This window comes from Penicillium verrucosum, assembly GCF_028828655.1.
Source record: "Penicillium verrucosum strain IBT 35672 chromosome Unknown utg000001l_segment0_segment0, whole genome shotgun sequence".
NCBI classification, from domain to species: domain Eukaryota; kingdom Fungi; phylum Ascomycota; class Eurotiomycetes; order Eurotiales; family Aspergillaceae; genus Penicillium; species Penicillium verrucosum.
In genome coordinates, this window is record NW_026643210.1 from 7,460,549 (window position 1) to 7,483,787 (window position 23,239).

General features: G+C 49.4%; 9 protein-coding genes across 9 annotated transcripts; 4 read left to right on the forward strand and 5 right to left on the reverse strand.

Moving 5' to 3' along the window:
• Positions 1 to 386: 386 nt before the first annotated feature.
• Positions 387 to 605, forward strand: N7516_002765 (uncharacterized protein; the record flags this gene model as incomplete). The annotated part of the gene is made up of 1 exon (XM_057215485.1): positions 387 to 605. One exon carries the CDS (start codon positions 387 to 389, stop codon positions 603 to 605), a length of 219 nt encoding a protein of 72 aa, XP_057077368.1.
• A 1,444-nt stretch (positions 606 to 2,049) lies between these two features.
• On the reverse strand, positions 2,050 to 3,002 carry N7516_002766 (TFIIIC subunit 6 family protein; the record flags this gene model as incomplete). The annotated part of the gene is made up of 2 exons (XM_057215486.1): positions 2,050 to 2,886; positions 2,937 to 3,002. 2 exons carry the CDS (start codon positions 3,000 to 3,002, stop codon positions 2,050 to 2,052), a joined length of 903 nt encoding a protein of 300 aa, XP_057077369.1.
• A 697-nt stretch (positions 3,003 to 3,699) lies between these two features.
• N7516_002767 (uncharacterized protein) lies at positions 3,700 to 5,571 on the forward strand (the record flags this gene model as incomplete). The annotated part of the gene is made up of 2 exons (XM_057215487.1): positions 3,700 to 5,076; positions 5,134 to 5,571. Coding segments are annotated over 2 exons (1,815 nt in total), but the record flags the coding sequence as incomplete, so codon positions are not given.
• A 692-nt stretch (positions 5,572 to 6,263) lies between these two features.
• On the reverse strand, positions 6,264 to 8,246 carry N7516_002768 (WD40 repeat domain-containing protein; the record flags this gene model as incomplete). The annotated part of the gene is made up of 3 exons (XM_057215488.1): positions 6,264 to 6,415; positions 6,484 to 7,840; positions 7,911 to 8,246. 3 exons carry the CDS (start codon positions 8,244 to 8,246, stop codon positions 6,264 to 6,266), a joined length of 1,845 nt encoding a protein of 614 aa, XP_057077371.1.
• Positions 8,247 to 8,817: 571 nt separating this feature from the next.
• On the reverse strand, positions 8,818 to 9,950 carry N7516_002769 (STIMATE family protein; the record flags this gene model as incomplete). The annotated part of the gene is made up of 2 exons (XM_057215489.1): positions 8,818 to 9,465; positions 9,531 to 9,950. The coding sequence occupies 2 exons, from the start codon at positions 9,948 to 9,950 to the stop codon at positions 8,818 to 8,820; spliced, it is 1,068 nt and encodes a 355-aa protein (XP_057077372.1).
• Positions 9,951 to 10,990: 1,040 nt separating this feature from the next.
• On the reverse strand, positions 10,991 to 11,719 carry N7516_002770 (putative pre-mRNA branch site protein p14; the record flags this gene model as incomplete). Its single annotated transcript, XM_057215490.1, has 5 exons — positions 10,991 to 11,091; positions 11,165 to 11,292; positions 11,353 to 11,409; positions 11,521 to 11,544; positions 11,688 to 11,719. 5 exons carry the CDS (start codon positions 11,717 to 11,719, stop codon positions 10,991 to 10,993), a joined length of 342 nt encoding a protein of 113 aa, XP_057077373.1.
• A 986-nt stretch (positions 11,720 to 12,705) lies between these two features.
• Positions 12,706 to 16,977, forward strand: jhd1 ([Histone H3]-lysine-36 demethylase; the record flags this gene model as incomplete). The annotated part of the gene is made up of 2 exons (XM_057215491.1): positions 12,706 to 16,038; positions 16,099 to 16,977. 2 exons carry the CDS (start codon positions 12,706 to 12,708, stop codon positions 16,975 to 16,977), a joined length of 4,212 nt encoding a protein of 1,403 aa, XP_057077374.1.
• A 1,146-nt stretch (positions 16,978 to 18,123) lies between these two features.
• On the reverse strand, positions 18,124 to 18,857 carry N7516_002772 (uncharacterized protein; the record flags this gene model as incomplete). Its single annotated transcript, XM_057215492.1, has 3 exons — positions 18,124 to 18,491; positions 18,576 to 18,644; positions 18,710 to 18,857. 3 exons carry the CDS (start codon positions 18,855 to 18,857, stop codon positions 18,124 to 18,126), a joined length of 585 nt encoding a protein of 194 aa, XP_057077375.1.
• Positions 18,858 to 20,156: 1,299 nt separating this feature from the next.
• N7516_002773 (uncharacterized protein) lies at positions 20,157 to 22,034 on the forward strand (the record flags this gene model as incomplete). Its single annotated transcript, XM_057215493.1, has 2 exons — positions 20,157 to 21,129; positions 21,229 to 22,034. The coding sequence occupies 2 exons, from the start codon at positions 20,157 to 20,159 to the stop codon at positions 22,032 to 22,034; spliced, it is 1,779 nt and encodes a 592-aa protein (XP_057077376.1).
• Positions 22,035 to 23,239: the final 1,205 nt, after the last annotated feature.

Genomic DNA, 23,239 nt, shown 5'->3' on the forward strand with positions numbered 1-23,239 from the left:
CTTCCGTCACCACTTGCCACATCACATCGCTCCCTCCGACCCGATCCACCGAAACCGGGCCTCGGGCAACTTCGGAGCCACGAGCTTCATCTATACCGGAGCATATGCCAAATCCCAGTACAAAGCACAAGCACTCTGCACAAACAGAAAGCTGACCTTGAACCTCGTGAATATAGTCCCAAGAACAATTCCAGCCTTACCTTAATACATCCCTCAAATTCCAGCCGAGGTTGCCGATCAATTCCATACTTTCCTCAAGTATAAAATCCAACAAACCAACAACTTCATTCTTCAACATATTTAAACACCAAAACTCAAAAGAGTCCTACTCTACCCTCTCAATCTCTACATCTTCAATCAAGAAATCCAAATCCAAATACAATACAATGGCCACCGTCGCAACCAAGACCGCAACCCCCGTCATGCCTCCCTCCATCTCAATGTCGCAAGACATCTCCCGCGCCATGACAGCCTCAAACCAAAAGACAGAAAAGACCCGCTCAATCCTCATCGATGGCATGCCTCCCGCGCCTCCGCCATCCCCCGTCGCCTTCTCCAAGGGCAAGACTTGCTACAATAATATCCCCAGCTTGAGTCTGGAGTGATTCAACCTCTTCTTCTTGACTTGGCCTTCTGAAAAAGAATTTATTGTACCATCATCTAATATTCTCTGATAATGGTCTTTTGCACACTTGGACTTTCAGGGCCGTTTGACGGATTCACTCTGTCCTGTCCTGTCCGTGGTTCTCTCTTCCTTTTTTTTTTCCTATTCGTTCTTGACTTGATATCCGCAATGCTTGTTAGCCTTATGTCTTTCTTTTTTGGTATTTCTCTTTTGGCTTTCTGTTCGTCTTTCCTTTTGCTTGTCGCCTATTGGATTTAGCGTGTTGCATGGCGGCGCGGACATCTATAATCTGGTTCTGGTTTTGCGCGATACGCGCCTTTAAAAGTCTGGGGAATTGGTGTTTTTACTTTGGGGTTTCCCTGGGCTTTCCAAATCAGAAATGAAAATTGGATATTTTTTTCTTATTATACTTACTACGCTACTTTGTATACCTCTTTGTGTGTGACCTTGATAGGGAATGATTCGCATTCTTTTTGTTTATGATTATTGCCCGGTATATATTTAGCCACCGACTCTATATCGTACCACCATCAATAGCTTTGCTACTTACTACAACTATAATTGCTGTCCAATAGAACCTAAACAGTCTTGTATTTGGACTCGAATCCTCGGGAAGTCGAAGGTACGATGTGCTGTGACCATGAATCACCATGGTTCCTAGAACACTACTTTCGTGCGTGGGAAATACAAAGTACCAAATACATAGTACGAAATAAACAGCCTGGAACCTGTAGCCCGACAAAACGATCTCCTTGGTGCATGTGAAGATCTGCCGATCCCGACGTCACCAGTCTCGCATTGAGGAAGGAGATCGGGTCGCACCACCTGCTCTGTGTTCTATAGACACGTTCTAGATGCCAAAAAGGGGAGTACTGGATACGGGATACAATTGGAAGAGCAATCTATGTCTTATCATGGATTGCGTGATCAGTTATTTCGTTTGAAGGGGAACAAGGATTTCATTCCTGCATTGGGGTTGTGGATGATGCCACCCTCTAGATCCACCTAGACGGCCCAGGGTAAACAGGGTTATTTTTAGCGTAGCTACGATGGCTCCATCGATGTGCTGTTCCCTTGGCCAGGTTGAGTGGGATCCCTCTCCAGTGATTGCTTGTTTTGGGACGATTGCCCCGGGGTTTGTGATGCCATTCCTCCGATATCGTAGAAATAGAAAGTCAGTTGTGTCTCTCTATCAAGAAAGTAGCCTCTTCGTTTCCAGCAAGGATATCAATATCCCTTGGTCAGTTCCTCGATTCCCGGCACTTCCATGTGACAACACAAGTCAGCTACGTAGCAATAGCGTAGAAACTACAACGCAGATCCAGTGATATTCCAACTTCCGGTGGGTTGTTCAGGCTCAGTATGGTGGACTCAAAGACACAGGGTCTAGACTTAGACCCTGTTTCTGTGTCGAGGTTAGCACATCATGAAGTAAGATCATCACTGTCAGACGTTAACTCCAAGTCGGAATCGGACTCTGCCTCATCAGGGTTGAGCTCTTGAATCAGCATTTCAAGGGTCGCCTTGGCGTCCAGATCCCCTCTCGAAGCACGTTCGTTTAGCCGCTCGATCTCAGCAAGCTGTGCCTCGGTACGGGCCCAGCCTTGCTGTCTATCCGCCATATTCACCTGCCGGCGTGTACTCATGACCGTGCGAACGGTGTCGCTCTCCCCCTTGGCGTTCTTGATCTGCTGCAACCGGTGGAGGAACTGTGCCTGGTGGGACGGCGCTGCGGGACGACGGGGTACGCTGAGGGGTTCGGCTATCTGAGAAGCTGCGGGATCGACGGTAGGACCTGTGGTTGAGGGTCCCTCGGCAGGGACTTTGACTTGTGCTGGTCCAGCGCTGGGGACGAGCTGTGCCTTCCGGCCGAGGATCTTCACACTGTTGGCGGCCAAAAGCTCGTAGGAGGGTCCACTGTGTAGCGGTTGAGGGGAGCGGTTGTCCGGGTCGGTTTCTGTGTCCGGGCGAGCGAAAACTAGTTCGGTGCCAATTTGATCGGCCCAGGAGCAACTGAAAATTTGGTTGCGGTATGAGACGATTGGATTGGTCGTGTGGAGGTCGAGAATTTGGATTCGTTCGTTCGGGAGATTACCCGTCTCGGCGCTCTCGATCGGAGGATAAGCTTCGCCTGCCAAACCTTGCCCCATGTCATCTGCAGGGTTCTGTGTCTCCTCCAGAGACGTGGGGTCTTTTGGACCGCGACGTGGAGGGCGCACTGGGCCATGGTGGGCGGTCAGGTCCAGGTTGAGATAAAAGGTCTATCAATCGATTAGCAATATTAAGAGAATATAGGATTAATTATTCCCACCTCAGTCTCTGGGCCATATTCATATTCATATTCATCATCTGAGTCGGCCATTGTAGTTGTATCCATGATGAAATAGATGCAAGAGGTCTGGGATGAGAATGGGGTCTGGAACGATAGGGTCTGGAACAAAAAGCGCAGATAAGATAAAGATGAGTCAGCTTTCTGCAAGCCAAGCGGTGAGACGGTTGATCTTCCCCTCTTTTCCCAATTGGGACACAATCAACATCGACCTGGCAAATAATATGGCAACATGTGCATTTCTTGATGTTTCAATTGGAGGGGGTTATCTCTACCTTGCTGTATTGCTGTAGAATTGAATAGAATTGACTTTTTCTCTTTTTCCCCTCGACCATGTACCAAAAATTATTAGAAATCATTTTAGCTGTTCATATCTACATGTCCAAGATTATAGGAAGTAGTATGGTGCCCAGCCCTTCAGCCTTATGAGAAAAAAAAAAAAAAAAAAAGAACAAGCCCACTATCTCACCAGAACAAAGACAATGAGAATGGGATCATCTATTTGTAAGTTAAGTTCCCGTTGCTTCCGTCTCCGGCTCTGGACGGATACGCCATACGCCTCTATGCACTCGGTATATGGCATCCGGCTTGGCTATGACTTTTGGTGCATTTCCGCTTGCTCCCGGTCTGACCAGCTCAAAATATTGAACGTTCTTGTTGTTGCTCTTTCCTTTTTTTTCTTCTTCTTCCTTTTCTTCCTTTTTTTTCCCTTTTTGGAATTTCTTAATTGGGATATATATTTAAGGACTCGGAACATCGGGAGTTCGCTAACCAAGGGACCTGTGTGTTTTTATATATAGGTAACCCCACGGTCCTGTTGTGCGCCCTCCTTGTCCCAACTCTCGTTATCTCTCGTCCTACCATAGTTCCTGGGGAATGCCCGACCGCTGCAGCCCTACCACTTGAATCCCACTACATTGAACCCCTAGCCTCGACTGCAATTCCCGAAATCACAGTCTATGAACATACCCCACATAGTTCTTCGGCCCTGACAGTCTATGTCGATTCGCTCCAGCAGATGACCCGGAAGGCCAAGGCAACAATTGCCGTGCTCTCGACCCTGATCGCTTATGTATCCATCAACAGCATAATCCACGTACTCCGACCGGCCGCTTTTGTCTGGTCCGCCGAGGACTGGGAGGAGCGGAGCTGGATCGCGAGCTCGCGCTCGTGGTTCGACCGCAAATCCTGTCGATGGCTCGGCATCTGTGGCGCAGCCCATTTACAAACCGTACACGGCGAATTCGGACATCGCGATTCAGCGGAGTGGGTAAATGCGCAAGATGCCGAGCCAGAGACACCATGGCGGTCCTTTTGGCTTAGCGGGGCTAGTGAATCCGAGTGGGATGCCGAGGAGCGGGCTCGGCGGCAGATCCCGGACTATGTTTTCCATTATGCCCCACTCGTTCACCTTTATTCTGGCGAGCAGTTCTGGCCGGGGGATATCGCAGAGCACTTGCATCATACTACTCCGACCCTGAATTACACTCCGATTCAGGCCCAATGGGACCATCCGACGCTGGCCGATCTGGATGAATTGAACAAGTGGGGGCCCAGACACGTTTTCTTGACGAGCAATGATGATGTACAGACGCGTCCACCATGGCTGGAGGGTGACAGGAATATCCCACAAACAGATGGGAACCACAAGGAAGAATCCTGGGCTGATTGGGATGGTCGAGTCGATGGTGAAATTCCCGGTGACACGGAGGAAGATCGTGCCAAGTGGTACGATTTTCGCCAAATACAACAAGAGGCTGCAGATGTACACGAATCAGAGACCAATGAACATTCTCAAGCTCAGCAAATACTCAGGGAGGAGATCCGCAAACGCTACGGTGGAGAGGAGATCTACGATGGTGGTGCCGGTGGTCGAAGCGATGCCCCTGCAATTCTGGTGGTGATGGACAAAGGCAATGGAATCGTCGATGCGTTTTGGTTTTACTTTTACAGCTTCAACCTCGGTAACACTGTTGTCAACGTGCGGTTTGGCAATCACGTCGGTGACTGGGAGCATTGTCTGGTGCGATTCCACAATGGCAAACCAAAAGCGCTCTTCTTCAGCGCCCACCAAGGTGGCGAGGCGTATAGCTACGAAGCCGTTGAGAAGATCGGACAACGGGTAAGGACTCAAGTAACACAAGTAGCAAGTATCATTTCGCTAACTTTCCCTTATCAGCCCGTTATTTACTCTGCCGAGGGCAGCCATGCCATGTACGCCACGGCCGGAGTGCACGAGTACCTTCTCCCCTGGGGAATGCTGCACGATGTAACCGACCGCGGTCCACTATGGGATCCCCTTCTCAACTCGCAGGCCTACACCTATGACTTTGACAGCGAAGATCTGCGAGCCTCCACCTTCAGCCCCTCTGCCCCAACGGAATGGTTCCATTACAGGGGCCACTGGGGTGACAAGTTCTACCCACTAGGCGATAATCGTCAGTATCGATTCGCAGGCCAATACCACTTCGTGAACGGACCCCTTGGCCCGAAGTTCAAACATCTCAACCGCCACAAGGTGTGTCAGGGCTCCGATCGTTCTCCCTGCATCATCAAGAACTATGTCGAGCAAGGGAAGCGGCCTCAGCGGTGGGGCGCAAGCAGACCGGGAGAGTAGCCTTTTTGTGGACATCCATTCAACTTTGGAATCTCTTACCTCTCGCTCATCTGTTACGGTTACGAATTATCTGCCCATATCCCCCTTTCACCTATCCTCAGAATCTTCTGAACCAACACCAATTTATACCCAACCCCAAATTTAGTAAAGCACCCCGGAGATGATCCTTGCTGAAATATCTTTTCTTTTCTTTTCTTGCGCTTTTTGCTTTGATGTTTATCCCAGATACCCCCTTTGTTACTGAAAATCCTTGACCAAGGCCAACAGTATAGAACCCTCTCACGAATGAGATCATGACCCTTCATTTGATTTGACACAACTTGCATGTGCTATGGCGTGTTTACTAGCTTTTATTCCAACCCAACTCTTATCTCTTGGATCCTGGGCGTTCTGCGTGTTTGTTTTCTCTTTGCTAGAAAGCTACGAACAATCTCAAAAAACCCATTACCCTCATACGAAGTACCATTACGTTTATATTTGGATAAAGCTTAGGTGACGGTAGAATGAGGTTTGGATGATGCTTGGTATGCAGGCCAAGGCAGCAGTTGAGATCCAGCCCTAACTCTCTACCAACATTGGAAACCACATAGATTTACAGCTGCAACTGTACAACAGAATGAAAAACATGTTCCACTATTGGGGTAGTAAATATATGACAAGAAAACATAAATATTTTATTCAGTACGGGACCTCTATCCCCGAATCTCCCAGAGACGGATACTACCTTGCTCATTACCAACAGCCAACTGCTCCGAGTTCGGCGAGATAGCCACCGATGAAATGCGACCAAATGGTGTATTGGAAGTAGGCCAGTTACGGTATACAGTGCAGGTAGGAAGGTGAACTAAAAGAAACACCGTTAGCAAAGAACACACAAAAGACAAAGAACCGGGGGAGTCAGAAAAAACATACCAAGACGCAAAGCATCACGCTTCCACCGACTCGCCATAGCCATCATCTGCCCATCAGGCGCAAAGACCAAATGGCTAATGGGGGTAGTGAGCTGATCGAGCACACGGACCGGATCAGGGTTACGCGGGATACCCGACTGAGCGGGAGAATCCTTCTCAGCAGCCGAAGCATTCGCATACGCCGCGGCCCATTGACGACGATCATAAACGTTAACAATACCACTGGAAGAACCAATCGCAACCCAACGATCTCCACCAAGCTGAGTGCGGCCCGAGCGACCACCAAGACTGAGAACCGTCGTGCCGACAGCACCGGCATCCACCCAGCGCGCAACAACACGGCCTACACGTCCGTCCCACTCAGAGACCTCACCATTCTTCGACACGACTGTCATACCCTCGCCGTCGGACCACCAGGCGAAGTCTGCGACACCGCCACGGCCGTCGACGCGCACCTGTGCGATCCACTGTGCGGTGTTGGCGTCCAGGACGTTGATCAGACCACCGCCCTTGCGGGCTGTGCCGACTAGGCCGACGAAGCGCCCGCATGGAGAGAGCTTGAAACGCTCCATGGACTTTTGTTCTTCCTTGCGGTCGGAGGAGCCGTTGACTTTGTCCACTTTGCCAGTGTCCAGGTCCCAGATGTGGAAGTAGCGTCGACGGCCCGAGGCGAAGATTTTGTTGCCTGTGGGTGCGGCGAAGGCGGACGTGTGGATTGGTGTGCGCTTGATGTGCAGGGAGGTGAGGAGGGGGTTGGGTGCGGGTGCGGAGGGGGAGATGTGGTGCAGGAAGAGAGTGGAGGCTGGTCCGGAGGAGAGCAGGAGCGGGTAGTGCGGGTGGAAGGTCAGGGAGTCGACGGAGGAGGGTTGGGATTTGCCGATGTCCTTCAGTCTCTGGATGTCGATGACTTCCTGGCGCAGCTTGCGCTTTGTGTTGGAGCGCGCGTTGTCTTCTATGCGCGTCAGGTCGGAGGCGTTTTGGAGGAGCTTGGCTAGAGGCTGCATGGAGAGGTTCTCGTTCTCGTCGTCCGAGTCGATTTCTTCCTCGCTGCCCGAGTCCGAGTCCGTCTTGCGGCGCTTGAGCTCAGGTGTGGCCCACTCAGGTGTCGGGTGCAGACGTGTGAACTGTCTGCGCAGTCGTCGGACATATTCCTTGCCGCTGACTACATCTTCGGCTTCGGTGTTGCGCAGTTTGCGCAGTCTGGCTTGGCCTGCTAGCGACACGGCGAGGCGCTCGTCGTCGCTATCGTACCATACTGCGGGCTCGTCATCTTCTTCGTCGTCCTCGGCGTCCGACGGGGTTTCCGGTGATGGGATGAAATCAGTGGTGGGAGGTGCACCGGAGTCAAGGAAGAAAAGCTAGATTAAAACAAAAATTGTTAGATCGAAATCCAGAGATCTGTAAACGCATGGTAGTGGAGTCGCATACGTCTGAATCGGCTAGAGCAGCCAAATCCTGGCCCTCGCCTTCCTCGGCATCCTCGCTGACATCGCTCTCATCATCACTGTGCAAAGTGAGAGCCATACCAGCTTCGCGGTCCTGCTGGTTCTTCAATGCGCCCATGAACCCCTCATCGTCGCCAAAAAGCATACGCTCTAGCTTCTTCTCCGCCTCATCCTTCTCGGGCACATCCTCCTCATCCGAGCTAGTTTCGTCGTCCATCTCGACATCTGAGTCTTGCGGGCGGATATCGGCCGTAGTGTTCTCGAACGGAGACCGGGTGGTCGTCCGCTTGGACTTTTCTTTTAGCCCTACGTTAGGCATGGTGGTTGGTGTGAGGATATTCGCCAATCAAGCACAATTGCTTGCAGACTCGGTCACCGAATTGATACTTGATTGCGATAATGCAATTCTAGGCTGCGAAAGTTCCTCAGGCGGAGCTGGAATATTTTTCTTCTTTGATTTTTCCAGAATGGGCAGATCAGAGCGGTGTGGAAGGCGGCATATATTATTGCCTTGGATTTAAGGCGGCTAGTTATCAAAGGCCATCCAAATAAGCCCCCAGACACTCATTTGACATCTTTTTCGTCCTCTTTGGGAAGAAGTCGATGAGAAGAGCCATAATAAGAGACAAAGAGTAACTTCTATTCACATGAAAAAGGTGGCAAGAGACATAATATATCGTTAGGCTCCAAGGTTAGATTACGAGTAATAAAACAGTTATCCAAATGCACAACCTACATAGATGCATGCACACTAGATAGTAGGGGAAACAGTGTATATCATATTAATATTCAAGAGCGGAAAGTCATATACACGTTGAAGACTACCAGTAACACCGAACATTGAGAACAAAGTAGGTATGAAGTTCCCAAAGTCAGAACAAAAGCAATATTCAGCGACGTGTTACACTAGCTTTCGAGTCATGGTCATCAGAACTGCTACCCGAGCTCGGAGGTTCATATGGAGGAACAGGACTGTGATCCTCAGGAAGTAAATGCTCGGATTCCTGGAGAGCATCTGCAGTAGCCTTCGGTTGCGATGTGATTCTCGGAGACTTGCCGGTTTCTTCATCATCAGAATCAGTTGAATATGACTCATCCAGGCCAGCAAGAAGAGCCTCTCGGCGGTGAGCATCATCGTCTGTGGTAGGATCTCCAATCGTGTCATCCACCGCGTATTGCGAGACTGGTTTCTTGATGAATATGTCGATGATATAATACTGGATGGCGTTCATGATTACTGGGAAAAGAAGCATGACGAAGAAGATCTGGACAGCAGCGTTGCCTTCCGTCCACCTTAGGGCCCAGTCGCCGACCTTGACAATGAAAGGTAAGAGCTCGATGAGGAAGAACACACATATCTTCATGCCGAGCAATCCCATGAAATAAACGATGGCCTGTTTGAGCCACCAGGTTACGCGTGGGGGTTGGCCATAATTGCCCGACTCTATCGATTCTGGTGGGTTTGCAAGAGGTGTGTAGGATACCAAATAGTTGAGAACGCGGAGAAGGAGAATTAGAATGGGGATACCGAGGGTAGTCTGTTACATATGTTAGCCAAAAGCTCCTCAATAAAGAGATCAAAGCAATATCAGGAGAAACGCACATCGATCCCCAGGTTCAGTAAGTAGAATGAGCATGGGTTCGGCTTGTATGAGCTTCGAATCTCCAGTTGGCCGGCAGAAAACATCGACATGACCAGATTCAGCATGTGAAGCATCACAGATCCGAAGACTTGTTTTGAGACGTCAAAGGCCCAAATCTTCAACGGGCGCTGTGGTCGTTCTCTCCATCTTTTATAGACTAGAGACAATAATGCGAGGCCACCAAGGGCAATCTGAACAAACACAGAGAATGGGCCAAGCAGCCTGCATTCTCCTCCTTCACCATTTGAATCTTGCCCTGGGCTTGAAGAATTTGTTCCATGATAGTATAGTGTGTGGGTACTAGAGGGAGTTGGAGTTGTGACCGCGATGAGTGTGGTCGCCGCTATCGAAGCCACCGAGCTGGTCGCGGTGTCCATCATTTCTTAGTCTAGTAAAACTAGAAATGTAGTGAGGAATCTCAGTTGAAACGCGACATATGCTGGAAACCAGATGGTAGTAATAGTAAGCGCCTAGGAACCCCAGGGCTTTGGAACCTTGGAAGGGGAAGGTTTATCGAAGGCGGAGACAGCCGAACGTCATACGCATGACATCGAAGTGAGTGGCAATGAACCAGATGAGCGGGTGAGTATGAACAAGCCTGAACTTATAAAAAGTAGTTTCCTTTCTGAGGGGATGGGGGAAAATAGGATATGGAAAAAGAATAAGGGTCAAGTGAAAGTGAGTTTGCATGGTGCTGCGCCCTAGGCGGTGTCAGGATCCCCGCAGCGGGATCGACAAGGCCGGTAGCATTTCCCTTCCAGGGTTTTGGATGGCAGTACGGGCTATTTTTAAGGGTCTTTTAGTCTTGGCATTATATTCTTATTTTACCATTTACTTTGATCTTGATCTTGGTCTTGGTTTATACACATAGTATAAGTCGATACCAAGCTTAAAATCCCCCTGTAGAAGACTGGGTACTGATCAGTGATGCACCAGCCTTACCTAGATAGCTAGATCCTAGTTTTAGCTTGATATCGTATGTTGTAGATCCAGATGACACAAAGCTCGAACAAAGCTTAAAAAACAGCTCAAGACTCGGCTAGTTTGTCACTTCCAGTAGTGTGGTACTCGCAGAAACCTTCGCACCTAGCACCTAGCTATAGCACAGGAGAATGTTGGAGCAAAGTGGAGGGTCTAATTGACGAAGAGAGTAATAGTAATAATGGTTAAATAGAATAAACAAAAGAAGAAATCAGATCTCGCTGGCGTGTTGTTCGCACGATAATTTCTGGGTCAATATCTGACGACCAGAGCCAGCCTCGCCCACCATCAAACCCTCTGAAAAAAAATGAAAAAAAAATACCCCAGGGAATAAAAACGCCGGAAACCCCTCAACCAAGCCGCGGTTGAATAGTATAGCCGTTGCAATACCATGCGCAGCTAAATGCTAGGAGAGGGAAGAGAAAAAGAATTCGTCACATCATTCTATCCCGTGTTGCTGTTTGAGCCGTTCTAAATTCTCCTGCCTTTCCGTAATGTCCTCTTTCGTACGGACCATCTTCTCTGGCTGATGATACAAGACTATAAATGACACCCAAAGTTAGTCATCTCCAAATAATCTCAGGTGCTCATTTAATCCATATGAAATACGTACCAACCAAGTATCTGTTCTGGAAGTTGAAACCATTGAGTTTATCGCATGCCTGTTTGGCGTCATGAACGTCCTCATAGACGACGAAGGCGGTTCCTTTGGAGGTATTGGCGATACCCTGCCGAATTTGACTGCAAATGAAAAGGTATTAGATCGGGTTCTGACACGCGAGACCATGGCGTGGCTATTACCGAATAGGGCCAAATTTGCCAAACAGGTCGAACAGTTGCTCGGCTGTTACGTTGTAGCTGTTGAGGAAGATGTCAGCGATCTGGTCGCGATTATGAATGACGAACTGCAGGGCTGGTTCCGCCGGAGAAGCGAGCCTGAGCAAAGCAGTGAAATGATCAGGTACATACTTGAGGTTCTTGACGAAGAGAATCCTGCAGAGGAAGAAAAAAGGGTTAGCGCTAGTCACTTCTAAATGTCAGGGATCTGCTAGACCCAACGATCAAGCAGTTGATGGCAAAATGGCACCAGTGTCGACGATCGGGGGGAGGGGCATGGAAAAAGTATTCTCACGTACCGATTGGCTTCGGGGGCGAGCTTTCGGCTCATTCTCAGAGGCGAGAGAGTCCTAGAAGAATGTTGAATGAAAGTGTTGACAAGAAAGATACGCAAGGTATCAGTTGCAGTGTTGGAATAGCGAAAAGGCAGAAGATCCGAGCAAGGCGCAAGGACAACCACGAGGTTTGTCTTGGCAGTGCGCTTACTTATCCCGGCTTAGTGGCAGTTGGTTCATAAACCGTATGTAACCAGGTCATGTGATTCATATAACTGTGATGATCGGCCAAACTTTGCACGTGATGGTATCATCTTGGTATTCGGACTGTATCATCAAGACGGACGCTCTCGGCGTTGCCAACTTCTTTTGGACTACAGAGAATTGAGCATCCGGGGGGAAACAACCAAGTAAACACAATCGCATGTTATAGTGAATACCTTTTGATCTTGATCTCTTATATATATATAATTTAAATCTTTTATAGTAAAAGTGATAGCAGGACACAACGTAATATAGTAGCCCGCAGCTGTACCGTATACATAACTACCTTCAAAGTTGCTACTACTCGACTCCCGCTTCCTCCTTTGCCCCAACACCTCGCGCTCATCCGCTTCTCTCTCTCGCTTTCGGCGCTTCATCCATTCGCATATTTGTCATTTTCCATCCAGTTGACAGGAAAGGATTCCTGGCTACTGGACCTCATTCGATTCCCTTCCCTACCTGCCCGCAGGTTGCGGCGCGACTCTCGGCGCCTTTGTCCTCCCGCCGCTCGATTCGAAACCCCCTCAACGCTCCGCGACCACCGTCGACCACCTACATCGCCCTCAATCTTTCATCAAACATCAATCATAAACTTGCGGTCTGTCGTGCGCATGCTCTCCTGCCAGGAATGACATTCCCTTCGCCTGCGCCGGCCTCTCGCTAGCCCGTGTGGTCCAGTATCCCCGCTTTGCACCCACCTACCGCAAGCGCATCTTTTCGCACCTCCGACACTCCATCTTTAATTTTCTTTCACCTACACTTTCACTGGGTTGCGAAAATGATGAGCGCGGCATCATTCGCGAATCCCATCGGCGGCCGCCCGCCGCAGTACCGTACTCCGTCCCCTCCTCTACGCGCTGTCGAACCTATCACTCCATCCACAACCACGGATTTCCACTCCTCTTGGGTCAACCGCGGCCCTCCTCGAGCTGCCAGTCTCGATCGCGATCAGCGTCCTTCGAATCACAATCGACATGTCGCCGCAGAAGGTGGTTCACACCAGCGATCGGGCCACGGCCGCTCAAGCTCGACCATCGACACACTTGCGACGATCGCCCTCGCGACCAGTCCTACCTTCGCATCACTCCCTCCCAACCCGCCTTCCCCCAACCTTGGGTCAACAATTCCCTTATTTCCACCCGACTCCGCAGAGTCTGAACGACCGGCGAAGCGGGCACGGTCGGCAAGAAATCAGTCGCCCTACCGCCCGCGGCCAGGAATGCTGACAGAAAACCCACACCCAGCTGGGCTTGAAAGCATGACAACCGACGCAGAGCTTTTACTCAATCTCGCGCGACCTACCAATTTCCACCCGGGTAACCACACTAAACGAGTCAGCATCGACGAGACCTACAACCAGTATACAGGCGATGCAATTCGTCAATCTCGAGTTGGATTTGCTGCCGTTGGCCATCCTGACCAGGGCGGTGTTAAGATGAATCACAATTCTGAGGATATACCTTATGCCCGCATGCGCTCTCGCTCTGACGGGTCAGCCTTCATAGCTCGTCCTGCGATCCGTGGAATCCGCCCAACTACTAGCTCCGGCACTTTCCCGCCAATTGTTTGGGAGGATGAACAGGAAGGCAAAGCTTGGCATCTACCAGCTGATACGTCTCACCATACTGCTTATGGAACTCATCCTCCGGCCGATCTCCAAGAACCTCAATTCTCCCCAAAGCCCCTGCCCGTTCCGCCAAAAGAGGAAGAGGAAGGTGGCGATACCAATCAAGCAATGTGCGGGGCATGCCATTTAGTGCGCATCCCAGTTGAGACCGAGGAACAGGACGAAGACACGTGGATCAGTTGCGATGGATGCAAACGATGGTTCCATATCGTCTGCGCCGGCTTCAAGAATGATCGAGAGGTTCGCACAGTCGACAAGTTTATCTGTCGTCAATGTCGATCAGTTCATGGCCAAACCACTTTCGTACGCAAGTCCTCGCGGGCCCGGACAGCTATTGACTACGCAGGCCTGAACCAAGGCCTCGTCAAAGCTGCCACTGACTCGTTGGAACATCACTATCTTGAGCCCATTCGACAAGGGAAGATCCGATTTCAACCTGAGAATTTCCCCCGAATGAAGCCTGAGCTGGTCACAGCCGAATACTTCGAAAGAGGAAATGGGTGGACGGAGCCTATTGTGATACCTGCCTGCTGGAACTCCTGCGAGCCTGTTTTCTCGGAAAATCCAGACTTCGATTCTCTAGTACAGGAGGCCCCGTCTCAAGAGATGTTCGATGATCTTCTTGAGAACCACCCCGAGCAAGAGACCCATATCGAAGAAACAGTCGACTGTGGTCAAGACCTTTTGGGTATGGTCATTCCGCGAGGTCTCACTGTCCGTGCTGTAGCAGAGCTTTACGGACCTGAAGAAAGGGTTGAAGTGATCGATGTCAAGTCTCAGCAAGGAGAGGACAAAAGGTGGAACATGCAGAAATGGGCCGATTACTACGAAAGCAATGAGTCGGACAAGCCTGTCCGGAATGTCATCAGCTTGGAGGTATCGCAGAGCAAACTTGGCAGACTCATCCGGCGGCCAAAGGTTGTGCGTGACTTGGATCTGCAAGATGCTGTGTGGCCAGAGGAACTGAAGGCAATTGGTGAATATCCCAAAGTTCAGTTCTACTGCCTGATGTCTGTTGCCGACTGCTATACCGACTTTCACATCGACTTCGGCGGGTCTTCAGTGTACTACCATATCCTGAAGGGCAAGAAAACTTTCTTCTTCATTCCTCCCAAAGACAAACACCTCAAAAAGTACGAGGAGTGGTGCAACTCTCCCGCTCAGGACTCGATTTTCCTTGGAAATCAGACCAAGGAGTGCTACCGTGTGGATCTCTCCGAGGGAGACACCATGCTGATTCCGTCGGGCTGGATTCACGCAGTCTGGACTCCAGAAAATAGTTTGGTTATTGGTGGCAACTTCTTGACCAAACTGAATTATGGGATGCAAATCAAGATACTGAACATTGAGAAGGATACTAAAGTCCCCAAGAAGTTCCGATACCCTTTCTTCCAAAAGATCCAGTGGTATACGGCTCAAAAGTATCTGGAGGATGATCCCGTCCCGCCAAATGTAATGGAAGCATTCATGCAAGATGAAAACTATCGGTTCCACCGTCAGTATCCAATCTACTACGAGTTTGGAGAACGCGCCAACCAGGAACCTCCTGGTTCTCCACATCACAATGCGCGGTTTTATTCGCAGGCGGAGTTGGAGGGCCTACTTGAGTTAACTAAGTATTTGCTACGAACTGCACTCATTGCAGGTGGCTATACCGTTGATGGAGGCGTTTCCATGGACGTTCGAAACGCAGTCAGACGCTCCATTCCCAAAGGGTCAGGAGATCCTGTAGACATGATCAGGAAATTCGGAATTTGGGTCGCCTGGAAGCGTGGTAACGAAAAGGCGCCCCTCTGGACTCGACCTGGCGTCATCGAAAGCAATCCCAAAATCTCTATTGCGGACAAGAAGCCTGCAGGACGACCAAGCCGCCGATCTGAACGCAACGTTGACAATCAACGCACCTATGCCGAGAGACAAGCGGTTCAGTGGCCTTCCGAAGAGGCCCCTACAACTCCAAATCCCCCATCTAGCAGCCTTGCTTATGCGCAGTCTGATGGGAGTGCAACACCTGCGCCATTATTCAGTATTGCTCCAGAAACGAGCGTCAAAGATATGGCCACACCCAAGCCCCGGACTATGCCACGAACCTCAGGTCTTGGTCCCAAGCGAGTTGCATGTGACGCTTGTCGCAAACGACGCATCCGATGCCGACACAAAGATGAACCCGGTGATATGGTGCTCAACGGGCAAGTCGCAGTCAATACCTTCACACCGGGATCTGGGGTGAGCACGCCATCCTCCTTGGCACAGGATGCTGTCTCCGCTTTGAATTCTTTGGCAGCGATTGCGTCGCAAACTGGGTTCCAAAACAATGGACATCTTGTTGACCTGGAACGATTCGAGAGCTCGGCACGATTTCAATCCGCGATTATGGGCAACTCCACGATAGCTGCCAATCGTCTCATTGATGTGAGCCCTGACGGAGCCAATGGAGGAAAAAAGGGACGTAGCAAGGCGTGCGATGATTGTCGGAAGAGCAAGGTTTGTTGATACCCCCAAATGCCTCTTTTGCTCCTTTTCATCTTACTAACGTGAGACCAGCGCCGTTGCATCCACGATGAGTACGGTCGGATAGATCCAATCAAGGCTCAGGAGCGCTCTAAACCCCGTGCGAATGCTTCCGCCAAACGAGCACGCCCTGCCGAAGAGGATGACATACCTTCCACGGCCAAAAAAGCGAAACAGGAAAGCACATCACCCATGACGCAGCCTGCAGTATTCTTCGATCATGATGGCGATGAACTAATGGCGCAAGACGACCTGATGGATGCTTATGATAACGAGCCTTTCAGTCAAATTGACTCAGCTAAACATCTGCCTGAGGCAGATCAGACACCTCAAAATCAAGCATTGTACGCATCACCACCTGCTTTCCAGGCCGAGTCTGTGGATGCAAAGGAGTTAAACTCTGTGTCTGTCTCTTCATCCAAGCCAAACACCTCCTTGGTCTCACCGCCCACGTCGCTGGCCGACGAAATGGATGGGGTCCAAGAGGGAGAGGCCGTACAGTCTGTGGAAGGGGAAGTGTCAACTGCTCTCCACACACCCAGCTCCAGTTCTCGACATTCGTCTCGCCAACCTCGACATGTCGATCGGTTCGCACCTGATTCAACTACAGCCCGGGCTCCGAAGCCGGCGGCACGAGCCACGTCTTCCACGGTCGGGGCACGCAAGACCACTCCCGTTCCGGCATCGACAAGAAAGCCTTCATCACGTCCCTCATCTTCGCATGCGAAGAAGAGCTCTCCGATGTATGAAAAGCACTTCCATCGTCACGCCCCTACATCATTATCTCCGCGTCAGCACAAGCATACTCAACACATCACCGGGGACGAAGATGCAGACGAGGAAAGTCTTCGTTTGATACGAGAGCTCCAGGAACAAGAATTTGGTCTGCGGAAACGATCGACGAGGGTTTAGTCTCACAGAAGGGACGAGCGGTACAGATGAGAGATGTAGAATGGATTCTGCTTTATGCTTTTCTTGTTATTCGGGATATCAATTTGCAAAGGGTTCGGGATGGGAGATCCGGTGTTTTTCTTTTTCTTTTTCTTCTTCTTCTTTCAAGGATCACGTTTTCATGTTCTTTCTGGCGTTTTCTGGGTCTGGGAGAACTGGGGAGTTTTGTCTTTTGGCTCTTTGATATCAATTGTCGTTTGCATCAGGTTCTTTCTTTGACAATCTGCCTTACTTTGCTTTCTAGGTCTGATTTCACTTTTTTCCCCCTAGTTTCTTTATTCTATTTTATTCCCTGTGGATTCTCTGTTTCATGCCGGGGCCTCTTCACAACCAACACTTTGCTTGATAATCGTTTGTTGGGCTTTCTCTCCTCCTTTCGGCTGCGCACAGCAATGCGGCATTTCCTGCAAGTCTCGTATATGTACTTCTTTCTTTCGTTTGTCTGACACAATCTGCGTGGTTTGCCCTCATGCATATATCAGCTATAGGGTTATGTAGCAATTTGTTGAATTTACGTTCTTTGATATGTTTGCTATTGGGTTCTCATGCCGGTTGCTGCCCGATGGTATATGGCTAGTACTTGTCTGTAGACCTCAGGTCTATCTATTGATTCGGCTTTCATTGCCATATCCAGCTCTTGATTTTCTACTTGCAACTTCCAATTGAAACTCCAAGTAAGTGCTATATATTGTGGCTTACATGTAACGAATAGCAGAAGCACCACGGGTTCTTCGGAGATTGGCGTTTTCCAATCACATATCCCAGGAGAGAAATATATTCCCAATTGACCTACATCTACCAACTTAGAGAATGCATGTTCTGGAACAATCGAATGCAGCCTATATGTCGTATATAATATAGTAAGCGCTGGTTAAATCGCTGTATTCCCCTCCCCCGCAATTCAGCCTAGACAGCATAAAGAGATGATACATCAAGTAAATTACTAGCTGCATGACATCGTATTCAAAAAGAAATCTCCAGGTAGGTAGAGCCGAGATCGATCCACTAACTACATCACCACCACACGCTATACCACTTCCCGATATGCATCGACACCCTCCTCCACCTCTACTCTCCCAAAACCCAGAATATTGAACCCCAGCGCGGCTAGCCTAATACAGAGACCGTCGCCGGCTCAACAGTCCGCAGCACTAGCGGTATAGTATCCGTCATCGCCTCGGCCGAACTACTCCAAAGCAGAGAGTACAAGCCGTCCGTGCCAGTTGGTCTCGCGTAAAAGTTGGCCCCGGTCACAGTGACTAGGACATAGCTACCGTACATGGACCACACATTGCTGAGCCTGGTTATGTTGGATTTGTCCCTGGATGTGCCGGTGAATCCGACTGGGTTGGAGGCCGTATTGCCTCGGTCTAGACACAGCATGTTGCTATCGGTCGAGAGGGTGGTGAAGTCCTCGGCGGAACTGATGCCGTCACTGGGATGTGCAACGAAGGTGTTCCCAGTGGAGGCGGTGACTATTACATGTATATGTATATGGTTAGCTGTAGATCCGTGGGTTTTTGTGGCTTCCCCATGAGGAAGAGATCTTTGGTTCTTACAGTTGATTGGGGTCATTGCCGCCATTGTGGTTGTGTCTAGTTTTGACACATCTGCAACTTGAGCAGTACCTGTTAAGGTGATATGAATCAGTAAGGCTGCTGATTTAGGAGGTTTACCGGGGGGGAGTTGATACCGTTATTATAGAAAACGGGCAGTCCGCTAATGCCTGGGCCATACGCATACAGCTTGAAGGGCTCGGTTGTCCTTAACTGTCGCTCTTCAAGTGGATGCGCAGGGCAGACTAGCCCAAAGGCTAGAAGAAGAATAGAAAGAAATAGCATCTTGTCATAAACAAGTCATACAATATGTTGGAAGGGGGTGTACACGGCAGTGTGTTAGGATTAAGCAAAACTTATAGAACAAAAAATAGTCACGAGGGCATAGTCCATGAGATAACACTTGATTTAATTAGAAGCAAGCAGCACATTAGGAGTTATCCAATGATTCTTCTCTTTATTTCCTAAGATTGTCATCCAAGCCTCCTTTGTGATTTGGACTGGTACAAGCTGACGATGATACGTAATTTTCAACTTCATTCCCATGATCCTAGTCAAGAAGAGACACCCCTGTGGTCATCATCTGGCTGTGTTCCATGTCGAATATAGATCCTGGCTACTACAACCCCAGTGGTCAGATCAACCATCCACTCACCATGCATGCGCCGCGTCAAGACTCTCACAATCCTGGACAATCCTGGACAATCCAGCTGAAAACTCCAAAATATCAAAGAGGAAACATCAAATATGCGAGATAGCAATATTAATTCCCAAGCCACACACGTGGGGAGCTCGTATACTCTGAGGCTGAAACGGGTTACACCAAGATAAAACAGGACAGCGCGTCGGGGAGCATAACCCTAATGAAAGCCCTGCGAACCGATCTCACTGCGATCGAACTAGGAACTAAGATTCCCGATGTTCAATCTTCATCATTGGCTCTCTTTGCGAACTTTTAATTTGACAATCTGAGACACACAGGCCTAGTTGCATGGAATATCCAGGCCCTCCATCTTCTCGATGGTACTCTTACGAGAGAACAGACAGTAGCGAATATCTGCAGACTCAAAACGTCCAGTGAACACATGGTATGATAGGCAGCGCAACGTTCCAGTCGCCGGGAAGTCCCCCCGAGCCGACTATACTCCTATGGTCTGGATGGCGGATGGTCTACAGGGCGTCTTGATCTTACTACTCGGGTATCCACTGAGAACATAGCCTCAGCACCCGAGCTGGACGATGGTGATGACGCTTTGCCATGTCTATTCGTCTGTCGGGTCGCCTTATGTATCACAAGATCCTGTTTCTCACGGCATCACCGGTAGGGCTGTCCGGCCTATCCTAGTGAGGAGGTACGAATGCAGGACACCTCGTGAAAAGAGACATGGCGTTCTTGATCCTGGTCAAACTCCCCTTATCGTGCTGTAGGATTCTGGTATATAAGATACTAGCTTAAATAGAGGACGATTCTCTTGATTGTGCATCAGCAAGTCTTTTGTTTTCTTATACTCGGATTCTTTTGGTTTTGTGACCAAAGAGAATTGAGCGCTATACAAGTATCCTGCGTGGATAGAACTGATAGCCATGAAGTTCCAATCTCTTCTCCTCCTGGCTTTTAGCCTGGGTGCTTCTATCGTGGCCATTCCACAATATCCTGCCGATTCAGTCGATATCCAGACACAATACCACAGACCCACGACAACCAGAACCAAACCCAGAACCACTACCAAGATCAACAAGCCAACAGGAACACCCTGTGCAGGCAACACGCCCGAAACACGATCTCAATGGTGCCAATACGACGTCAACACCGACTACACCCAGATAGTACCAGATACAGGCGTAACACGAGAGTACTGGCTCGACCTCGAAGAGCTAGACGCCGCACCAGATGGCTTTAGTCGGCCAGTAATGGCCGTAAACGGGACAATCCCAGGCCCGACCATTTTCGCCGACTGGGGCGACTGGGTCATGATCCACGTCACAAACAGCCTCCACAAATCCGAGAATGGAACGAGCATCCACTGGCACGGAATCAGACAGAACTTCACGAACGGCCAAGATGGCGTGGTCTCCATCACGCAATGTCCCACTGCCCCCGGCTCAACCATAACCTATAAATGGCGGGCCGCGCAGTACGGGTCATCGTGGTACCATTCGCACATTGGACTACAGGCGTGGGAGGGTGTGTTTGGCGGAATTGTGATCAATGGCCCTGCTACAGCGAACTACGAGGTCGACAAAGGCAGTCTGTTCCTCGTGGACTGGTCACATCCCACTGTTGATCAGTTGTATTCGGAGGCTCAGACAGTCGGTCCGCCGACTTTAGATACTGGTCTGATTAACGGGACGAATGTCTTTGGGAATGAGACTAATTCTACGGGCACGCGGTTCCAGATGAAGGTTGATCAGGGGTCTTCGTATCGACTGAGGATTGTGAATTCGGCTATTGATACGCACTGGAAGTTTATGATCGACAATCATACGCTTACTGTTATTGCGGCGGACTTTGTGCCGATCAGACCGTATACGACGAATTATATCGATATCGGAATGGGTATGTGTTTTTGATATCAAACCTCCCAGCCCTAACTCCAAGCCTCCTCGTCGTCCAAACAGTTGAAGAAGCCCACAACTAACAAAAACAAACCCACAGGCCAACGCTACGATGTAATCGTAACAGCAAACCAACGCCAAATCTCCGACTCATTCTGGATCCGCGCAATCCCCCAAGAAGCATGCTCGGAAAACGCAAATCCAGATAACATAAGAGGAATCATGTACTACGGCGACAACCCAGGCACACCAACAACAAACCCCTTCACCTTCCTAGACGAATGCGTCGACGAGCCCATCGCCAGCCTCGTACCACAAGTTCCCAAAACCGTCTCAGCTGCAGAATGGAACGACCTAACAGACGTGACACTGGGACGCAACAGCCAGAACCTCTTCCGATGGTATCTCAACAGCACGACGATGCAAGTCCTCTGGGAAGACCCTACGTTACTTCAACTCTTCAACAACGAAAACACACCCAACTTCACAGCATCGAGTGGGGTGATTGAGCTGCCACGGGCACACGAATGGGTGTATCTCATGATTAACACGAGTTTCCCGGTGTCGCACCCTATTCATTTGCACGGACATGATTTCTTTGTTTTGACGCAGGGGTCGAATCCGTGGAATGGGAGTGTTGCGACTAATAACCCGCCGCGGAGGGATACGGCTATGTTGAACGGGAATGGGTTTTTGCTTATTGCGTTTGAGACGGATAATCCTGGGGTGTGGCTTATGCATTGTCATATTGGGTGGCATACGGATGAAGGGTTTGCGTTGCAGTTTTTGGAGAGAGAGAGTGAGATTGAGCCCTTGATTGATCGACAGGCTCTTGGGCAGAATTGCGATTCTTGGAATGCTTATGATGCGGCTTTTAATATTGATCAGGAGGATTCGGGGGTTTAGAGGGGATGTGAGGATGTCGTTCCAAAGGGTTTGGTCATTATATAGGTTGTGCTTCGTATGTAGGTAGGTCGTATTCTGATGTTTTATATCTTCAATTGATTATGTCTTGGCCATTTGTATATTCCAAGGTTCTTTCTTTGTTATATACAACTTGATAATGGATACCAACTCATATCTGAAATAAATATCAAGTAGGTCCTCCTGCCTAAATAAAAATGGCCGGGAATACTGGTGTTGTCAACAAGATGGGTCCCAAGACGCATTTCGGATGCAGCCTGTCTGCCATGAACTTCTTCGCGATTAAAAACAACTGACGCGAAGGTGTGAAATGTAAGCTCAGGCATTTCCGAACGGGTGAATGGCTCTAGATTGAGAATCATATGCCAATGCGAGCAAGTGAAATGTGAAATGTGAAATACATTGGCACTTAGGCACAGATCATCGCATTGAGCAAACATACAGGAAGCAGCTGAGAAAGAAAGCTTAAGCAGAGAGATCTCGGTCTTCTGCTATATCTAGCCATTTCAGCTAGAGATTGTAGTTATCCACGCTCAATATACTTCTTTACACGGTAGTTGATCCAACTATCCAAACCATGATGCCAGCAACGACAAGTAGCACAAGGCCAGCCATGATTGTGGTGGCAACGTAAAGACGGTCACTTCCAGGTGCTGTAGCGAAGGACAAGTGGTTGTGCATCCCAGACGTCGCATAACCCAACCCATGCGTGCAGCCCCAGGGTATATATGGCTTCACAATAAACCGAGGTGTCTTCCCAAGAGCGGTGCTTCTCACTCCTCGTTCTTGTCAAGCTTCAGCATGTACGGAGTAGCAGGACCACTCTGCTGTCTCATTGGTGATACACAGCTTAGCGATATCATGTAAACAAGTGTCATACCCGTAGACACAGTAGATGGTCAAGAACATACCTCGCCCTATTTGATGGCATTACTTGGCACCGATTCGTTTTCCCAGGGATCCTTGTCCGTTTCCCTTCAGTGGGGATCCCCGAGTTGACGTGGGTCGAGCTCGCCGCTTTTATACACCCATGTCTGTATGTGTCCGATTTCTGTTGGGAGATAATCTATTACTTGGGAGGTTGTTAACAGTTCTTTAGCAGTCGGTTCAATATAGTAGAACGATAGTATATAACAATGCAGATCTGACACAGAATGTTATACCTTATGCTTGAATCACACAGGCTG